This window comes from Corvus moneduloides, chromosome 3 (assembly GCF_009650955.1).
Source record: "Corvus moneduloides isolate bCorMon1 chromosome 3, bCorMon1.pri, whole genome shotgun sequence".
Classification (NCBI taxonomy): domain Eukaryota; kingdom Metazoa; phylum Chordata; class Aves; order Passeriformes; family Corvidae; genus Corvus; species Corvus moneduloides.
The window spans coordinates 107301657-107310667 of NC_045478.1; the positions used below are offsets into that span (position 1 = coordinate 107301657).

At 45.3% G+C, this 9011-nt stretch overlaps 1 protein-coding gene across 2 annotated transcripts in view; it reads right to left on the reverse strand.

Annotated features, from left to right (window-relative positions):
* CAPN13 (calpain 13) overlaps window positions 1-6837 on the reverse strand; it is a 49741-nt gene extending 42904 nt beyond the window's left edge. Inside the window, exons 1-3 of one of the 2 annotated variants that reach the window (XM_032103247.1) lie at window positions 5236-6432; window positions 3433-3550; window positions 1549-1791 (exon numbers count right to left, since the gene is read on the reverse strand). In XM_032103247.1, coding sequence (XP_031959138.1) covers window positions 1549-1779 — 231 coding nt within the window. In that variant the 5' untranslated portion in view covers window positions 1780-1791; window positions 3433-3550; window positions 5236-6432. Of the gene's footprint in view, window positions 1-1548; window positions 1792-3432; window positions 3551-5235; window positions 6433-6758 lie in introns of those variants that run through there. The other variant, XM_032103248.1, reaches the window with a different exon arrangement.
* Between the last annotated feature and the right edge of the window lie 2174 nt (window positions 6838-9011).

The following is a 9011-nucleotide window of genomic DNA, read 5'->3' on the forward strand; positions in this document are numbered from 1 at the left end:
AAAAACTCTCAGGATATTAGAGTAGGATAGATGTTCATACCACAGCGCGGTGCCTCAAAATCAGTGGTATTTGGGTTTCTAAGTCACTTTGTATGCTTTTGAAGTCCTACACCCTTCTTCTGCAAAAGCACTGGGGTGTTAGTATTTCACAGAACTGTATAATAACATTTTGTTCCAGTTTATTCATCTTTAAAATGCCCCTGGAGAGTCCTTTCTAATATGTGCTTGTCTTTTGTGAGTCTAATGCTTAGTTATCGTATTTTTTCTTTTAGACTGGAAATAGTGGCAACTAACTCCTCTCCTTTGCATTTTTTAGTCACTTTCTTACTACAACCCCCATTTCAAGAGAGATTGTTCCCACCTGCTCTGAACCCATAAGCAGAGTGCTGGTGTAAAAAACACAGCACCAGCTGCACTCTCACCAGACACAGACTTGAAGGAGAACTGCCTAAGGAGAAGCACAGACATGCAGCCTGTGCTAGGAGCAGCTTCTGCAGAAGAGAATGATCCCTTCATGGCACCTTCACAGAGGACACCCAAATATCTGCACCCAGCATCTCCACACCCACCACGCCTTGTGCTGTGCTTCCTTCCCACCTTTCCACACAGGCATCCACATTTAGCAGCTCTGCAGGCTGTTCTGCTTCCCTTCTGGGATCCATGTGTTTCAACATCCATGCTGGCCACAGCCTTGCTGCTGCTGTGCCAAGGCCACCACGCTGCCAAGCTCCAGCATACCCTCACTGCCCTAATGCATCTGCCATCCAAATAAATCTTTTCCAGTTGTTTTGTGCTGTCTCTTCACAGTCTCACAGTCACTGTCTCCACACCCTGAGGCATTGCCTCCAGGGAGATGAGCTGGTTTGTCCCAGCCCAGGGAAGCCAAAGGCCCCAGGCACTAGCAGTGTGCTCAGCAAAACCCAGAAAAAGGGCAGCACGTGGCTAATCCAGGAGCTGCACCAGCAGCAAATGGTACACAGCAGTGCTATACAGAGCAGTTGGACCATGGGAAGATTTCCTAAATTAGGTCCTAGGATAAAAGAGCTGAGCATGTGATTCCACCTCCCATTCTAAACTTCCATATGCCAGATGATAACTGCCTATTAAATTGCAACTGGGAATCAGCACACAAACGTACTTCATCTCCTGCCTTGTCCCAGTTACTTCAAAATAGGTATTGCTGAGTCAGTCGCTTGGATTACAGAAATCGGAGATCTTCAATAGAATTTAACAACTTTTCAGGTTTGCACAAAGTCCTCTAGAAGCAAATCAAAGTTGGAACAGTAGTTCTAGTCAGGTTCACAGGTGGAAGCAAGCTTCCTACAAAAACGTACCTGGTGAAATCATTAACGTTGCAGAGGTTTTCTTCTCTCCCCACATGCCACAGCAAGGATCCCTCCCTGCAAGTGTGCTTGCAGTGTTCCCCTTGAGGTCTACTTTCCTACTTAACACGGGCCTCCCACCCCAGAGTGAAGGCTTTTAGCCACTGGCCATCACTGCTCCCATTCAGCAGCAGTGCTACAAAAAACCCCAGCTGGTGGAACTCACAGTTGGCCTCTTCCATTGTATTTGCCAGAGCTTCTCCTCTGGGAGCAGGTTGGGACCAATGGAGCTGATGTGAGCGGGGAAGGTGGCATCCTCAAAGAGCAGCCCTTGGCTCAGGCACAAGGCTTTCAGGTCTTTGAAGTCCTGGCTGTTAAACTTCTTCAGGTTCTGGAGAATTCCTGTTGCTCCTGTGGTTTGCCAGCCCTGCACAGGAGCAGAGCTGGGGGCGAGCATCGTGCCCCTTTCCTGTGAGGGGGAGACAGGGACTGCCATTAGTTTCCTGATCGAAAGTGGTGCATTAGGAGCATGTGGGATAACACCTCCCCCTCCCACCAGCAGAATTGTGGAGCAGCAGCTTGCAGAACTGAGGGCAGCCACAGTGACAAAATCCTTATTAGCTGGAAATGCATGGGGAAAGAGTAGTTGTCAAATCCCAACTGGTTTATCTTAAACCAGTGCTGTCAGTGCTACAAATTCAATTTGGAGTCTTCCCTGAGGACAGAGAGCAAAGCTGCAAGTGAGCTGCTGTGTGAGCACTGAGGTACAGCTGCAATAGAAGCGAGCACAGGGCATGGAACAGGAGCTGCAGACACAGGGGAGTGTGAGTGTGAGCAGGGACGATGCCCAGAGGTACCCAGGACTCTTCTGGCCAGGTATCACAGCTGTGCCCAGGGCACAGGACTTCAAATTGTTGTTTAAACTGGGCAGTCATTGCATGGCATCTACAGGTATTCCAGTCTGAAGCATGGTCAAACCCCTCTCTGTTAATGTGTGTTGGAGTGAAAGCTTCTCTGGACTCAGGCCCAGAGGGAAGCCAAAGCACAGGGGTTGAATTAAAACCTTTGGATAAGCTGAGATACATGAAGTCACACCAAAGTGAAATAGAAATACAGATTTTTTTAACTTTTAGTAGAAATAAATACTAAGTGCCTCAAAAAGTGCCTGAAACATTGAAGATCTGCAGCAGAGACCTTAAACACAGTTCTTACTGCAGCAGTGTTGCCTTTTCACAGAATTTCTTTAGACAAAATATAGCTAGAACTGTACTGTTCACATTTTTTAGATAGAGTGTTCCCATGAACAATAAGAGCTGATAGAAACTATATATGCAAATCTGTGTAATACCTGTGTAACACTTGTGTAAGGCTTACAACTGTTAGAATTGGACCAGGATAGGTTAAGAAAAGGAAAACTAGAATCGTGTGTTAATCTTATTGGTCAATTAACAAATGTAATCCACACTTCTGTAAGAAAAGAAGATAGAGTATATAGAATTAGAAGAAGCAGCTGTTTTCTGCCTGCTGTTTGCTGTTGCTGCTTGGCTTTATCATGTAACCCCCTTGAACTCCGCCTTCAAGAAAGCTATGAGACTATGAAATAAAGAACTTAGCAGAACAGCAGCCTTCTCTGCTCTCTTACCCTGGTCTGAGAAGGAAGGGTATCCCATCAAAAGCTCAACAAATGTGTCTAAAGGAAAGGAGCACTTTAATTAAGAAAAATGAACATTTTATCTATACAGTGAAACCCTGGACTGAACAGACCTGCTAATACACCTGCTGGCACAGCTTGGATGGATGCAGGAGCCAAAATCTCCTGTTGAGGGCTTTGTCCCTTACAGGCATCAAAAAGCACAGCAGGATTCCTGCCATCAAAGATCTCCTTTTGTTCCAAAGGAAGGTAGTTCATCTTCCATGGAGACACTGGACTGTGGGATGGGAGAGCTTTTAGAACAGAAGTGGGAGAAGGGCACAAGAAAGAGGAAAAGCTGCACTTTTGGAGGGGTCGGTGGCACTGGATCTTAAAGAAAGCAATTTGTTCTGTCCAAGCAGAGCACAAGTTTTCAGGTGTGCTCCCCAGAGCCACATGAATGTACAGAGACACACACACCTGTGCACCACCTCCTGGGGATCTCCTTTCAGCTGAAAGGTTCTCTTGTGGGTTTCAGGGTTCAGAGAAGCAGCAGGAAGGTTGTGCAGCCTGCCCTGCCTCCTGGTTCCGTCAGCCCCTATTGTCACACAAAATTACATGTTGCTGGATAAAAACATGACTCAGGCTCCACACCAGTTTTCACCCTTCGTTATCACTTGCCCTCACAAAACCAAAATACTAACTATCCTGAGCCATATTTCCCCTTTTGCCTCTTTTCTTATGAAAAGAGAAGCCCATGGTGAAGCCCTGTATTAGTTGAATTTTAAAGGCATGAATCCCTGTGGTCCTCCTCTGGCATCTTGCATTATGGATGCCACCACACCTGATCCAAGGATTCCTGCCCCTAGCTCCTGGCTTCCACTTAAGATGTACCTTCTCATAAATTAGCACTGGAAAATCCACCACATGCCCTGGGCAAGCCTCACCTACAGTTAATTAACTTTGCTGTGCTAATTTCTAACCAGAAGTCACCCAGTTTCACTTTCCAGCAACCGGATGCCATAGCTCTTTTGGTTGGTTGGTGTTGTTTGCTTGTTTGATTTTTTTCTTTTTTGTTTAATTTTTTAGTAGATGAAAGGGCTCTTTTCTACCAAACAAACTTATCTGTAGATCTGAGATGTCCCTGGTGCTGCACAAATAGAGCAGATGGCTCCAGTAAGAGCAAAGCCGCAGGTTTGTACTGTGAATTCTTCCCACATGTCAAAAATACAGCTCAGCCACAATGAAGGTGTGATACAGCCCCCCACTCCCCCTCCCTACACCCTTTTTACTTAGTCTCATCACCTTTCACTTAGCCTCCTGGCATGGTAACAACAGCCTAAACAAATACGTGGTTTTGCATCTCATTGTTTTAATTAAAAGCCCCACAAAAAAATCCGAAACCACCCTCGGCCAACAAGGAGAGAGAGCATTCCCCTTGGGTTTGCATTTTTTAATACAATGGAAATAAATCTCATGTAATGTACCATAACACGACAAGGGAATGGCTTCCTAACAAATACTCATTTGAAACTGTGCCCAGGCTCCATGCATGCTAAGATCTATTTCTTGAAACAGTGTTCCAGCAAAACTGATTACTAATTCCAAAACTCAAATTAAAATTAACAGAGCTTGAAGGCTGGGTCTGACACGCATTCCCTCTCTTCTGACAGAGAACAAGAGTTTTTAGCATGTGTGTGTGTGTGTGTTTAATTACGTTGTTTAACATACTGGGATTAAATTAGCAACCAGACTGAGGAAAATAATACAGTTAACTACTTTTCCCTTGCAGGAATGTCTTCATCAGCACAGACACATGAGTTCTATACCCACCCATGCCCCTGTGCAGGCAGTCCCTGGGGTCAGGACCTGGCTAGCAGTGTCCTGAATCCTGGCCACAGCTCTTCCCCGTGGCTCTCATGGGTCTGTCAGCAACAGCAAAGATCACAAAAGCTGTTAAAGCTGAATATTGCCTTGCTTCCTTGGTGAGCTTCTCACTGTTACTTACCCCAAGAGCCAGAAAGACTTTCAAGGGACAGAGTTATAATGGAATGGATATCGGAGATGTTGCCCTTGGACTGCTCCCTGCCACAAGATGCAAGGAGAGAGGGAGGGATTTCAAACACTCACAAAAGCTGGTTCACACATATTGTCAAACTCCAAAGAAAAGCAAAGAGACTGCCACTCAACTAAGGAAAGAAATGATTATTCAGAAGGGGTAAACATTCAGGAGGGGCTAAACAAACATTTACTTAGTCCTGGGATCTCCTTCAACACACTTACTTATCTGAAATGGAGAAGGGAATCACACCCAACTTGGCATCTGCTGCTCTTTTTTGGTTCCTCTTCCTTCTCGGCAGAGGGACATCCTTGCTGTCTGTCCTTGAGAAAGGCACAAACAGCAAAGAAGGAGGGAGAGAAGGTAAGCAGTGGAAAAGCTACAGAGAGAAGGATAAAAAGAGATCAAGTGATACAGTTCGAAGGGATGGGAAGGAAAGCAGAGTCTCTGAGCATAGCAGGGCAAAAAGGTTGGTGACTCCTGCAGAAATTAATGGGGGAACCCCAAGCAACCACCATTCTCTGCACTGAACAGCTTAAAAGGCAGCACTGAAGGTGTGCCCTGTCTCCCTCCAGCTCTCATTCAGGAAAGATGTCAAACCACTACTATAATCAGGTACTCAATGGTGGCAAATCCTACTGACAGCTAATTACACGTCGCATAAAGATTTATGTCACAGTACAGACATCATTTCCTTCAATGGCTTTGGTATTTTTCACTGAGTAGAAAGTAGAAATAGGCAATTAGAAACCATGTGTACTTCATAGCTGAACCTTCTCCTCTCCACTGATTTTCTCAAAACATTTCCATTCCATGTTGGCTTAGCTGAGTTTCTGTACTTTAAAAAGATCAACTCATTTTCTCAAACACAACAAAGAGTACCAGAAAAGCCAAAAAGCCAACAGCCCTTCTTCCCCTGTTTCCTCTCAAACACTCCAAATTATTAAGCTACATTTCATCTCCACATAGTAGACAATACATGCTACAGTAATGCCAGCACTCTTTCCTCTAGGATCCTGTCATTCATGTACTTGAAGCATTGTAAAAACTTCGGGAACTCAGTTCCAGAATTATCTTATAGTGAAGGAAAGTGTGAGTTTATTATCTCTCCTTGCATTCAGAGAAAAAAAAAAAAAAGAGAGAGAGAGCCAGCAGCCTTCTGCAGAGACAGCAAGCTGAGGAGGCAGTGCAAGGACCAGAACGCGGGCATCCCAAACCCCAGACGGACGGCAGCTCCTTTTACACACCATGTGTGAAAGCCTCGAGTACCACAGAAAATCAAAGCCAAAGCCAGGCACTCTGGCAACCCTGCAGGAGATTACTTTCCCAGTGGCATCTTGCACGACCTTCTGCTCCAAACAGCCTGTGAAGTACTCCCTTCTGGCTATTTATTAAGTCAATTTTCTTCTCGTTTTGCATACACAGCATAGGACAGTTCCAGATACCTTTTTTCTACCTCATTTAACAGCAGCCTACAGTAACTATAGCATCCTCCTCATCTTAGAAGCTCTACTCCCACTTGATCCAATTACTTCTGACAACTTACCGTTTTACAAAGGAGGCTCTTTCTAGGATGGCAAATTTGTCTTTTCTTTCCCTCCAGGTAACATTAAGGATAGGGACTCTAATTTATCCTGTCTCTCCAAGGCAATCCCTCTCCATGTGTCTGTGGTGCTTTTCCAGCCCTATTACTTGTATTTTACCTGCTTCATCTTGTGCTAAATAAAACAGCAAAGGGATGTTTTACCTGCAGTGCCTCCGGCGTAACTCCAGCCAGCACCAGCGGAGACACACGGGCTGGCACTGCCCCTGCTCTCCTTTATAGGGGAGCTTTTGCCACGCCTTAAGTAAACGTAACCAAGCTGATGTTCAACGACCGTTCTGGCTTGGGTGTAATAGTTTCATACAGACTTCATCGTATCTTGAAAATATATATACAGAGATAGGTAACACACACACACACACTTCTATTAGCCATGCACAATGAGTTCTCTATCGAGCTACGTTTGTGGACAGCATCCTGTGGCCAGCAGTGGCTTCAGCTGCAGCTATTCTTAGAGGAAAGCAGGTTTATTTGCACCTCTCATCTGTTTTCCTCCTCAAAGCACCAGGAAGTGCAGTAATCACTCTGGATCCAGGCACAGCCTGGCAGGACTCACCACAAGACAAGTTATCAGAGGTGCATGTCATTCTTTCTGCAGCAGTAAAAGCAGCAGATATTTTTAGGCCAATGCCTCTTAGCATTTACACTGGGCTCTTACTTAAATTCCACATCAGTTCACTTGGGCAGCTCATTTCCTCCAGGACTGCCTGAGGAAGTAGGACTTATATTTAGGAGGGGACTGACCTCCATTATCCTAAAGCCCCAAACCAAATAATTAAAGAGTATCTAGCAAAAATATGGAAATGTTTATTTTTGGGAGACCAAACTGAGATAGCCTAAAAAGGCCCAAAATTCAAGGGAATGTGGGCAGCACATTCTCAGGGACACATTCCCTGGCAGGAATCCTAAGTGTATTCCTGCAGCCTGCAAACACGTGTTTGAGTAAAAGTCCTGGCACGCAGCCACCTGAACAAGAGACAACGATGCAACCTTGCAATAAAGCAAACCACCAGCACCCTGGGCTGCACGAGTTGCAGCACAGTGGGTCAAGGCAGGGCACCCTTCCCCTTTGCACAGTACTTTTGAGATGATATCTGCAGTACTGTACCCAGTTTGGGGCTGCCCAGCCTAAGAGGGGCACTGAAAGTGCAGCAAGTCCAGCACAGACACACCAGGATGGTCAGGGGGCTGGAGCACACGGTGTGAGAGAAGAGGGTGAAAGAGTTTGTTTGTTCACCCAGGAGGGACACCTAACTGCAGCCTCCAACTATCCAAAAAGTTACAGAGAAGGTGGAGACAGGCTGTTCTTGAAGCTGCACAGCAGATGGGTAGAGACAACAGGCACAAGGAGCAGCAAGGAAAATTACACATGGTTGGAGACAAAAAAGATCTTCAGAGTGGCTCAGATGCCCAGAGAGCCGGGAGTATCTCTGCCCTTGGAGATATTCACATGGATAAGGACATCAGCAACATCACCTAACTCAGAAGTCAGCCTGCATTGAGCTGGAGTGGGACTCAAAGACCCAAGAAATTACCCTCTCTTTTTCAAGCTACCACAGCTTGTTCATGAAAAGGAAAGTTACCCTGCAGTGAATGTTCATGAAGTTTACCTTGGGGATTAAGAGAAAAAATTACCAATCCATAGTTCTTCACTTACCCAAAGCAATCATACAATCACCTGTGCTCAGGAATTTCTCCAGAACAAGGCTTTCTGTTTGGACTGCAGTCTCTTTGAGCTGGGATGTTAACAATTCACATAGCAGCTGGTTCCTAGGAGCTATGGGAGATAAGAACATAAAAGTGCTCATGAAAAAGACAGTTCATCTTCTTCATCAATGTTTACTATAGTTCTGTGGGCCTAAAGCTGTGTACTGCACTCTGCCTGCTCATATTTAAGGGCATTCATTTCCTCATGAGAGCCCAACATTTAGCAGACTCTTAACAGGAAATGCATCCATGTAAATTAGAGCAAAATCTGCCTCAGAGGGCAAAACAGGTGCAGTTTTCCTTTAAGAGCTGTTTTCCATAACCACTACATAAATAAAAGCTGATTGCATAGAAGCAGGGAGCAAAGATTTCCTTCATTGCAGGAAAGGAGCTGTGAGGTGATAAATGCCATAGCTGCTGGCTCATCTGACAGCACGCGGGCTGTTAATCGCCTCCTCTCTGGGGAAACGGCAGGTATATTCCCCTCCAGGTATGGTGATTCATTGTCTGGAACTGATATCTCTGCTTAAATGGTGGATTAACATGACTTAAGAAATATTCATTGCAAAGTTGATTAGAAAGCCCCATCACCAACCTGGCAGGAGATTTCAGCTATTGCAGCATGAGCCCATTTTGAGATTGCCAGCTTTCCTGCAGAAGGCTGTATTGATGTGTCCATTTTTGCGGTGG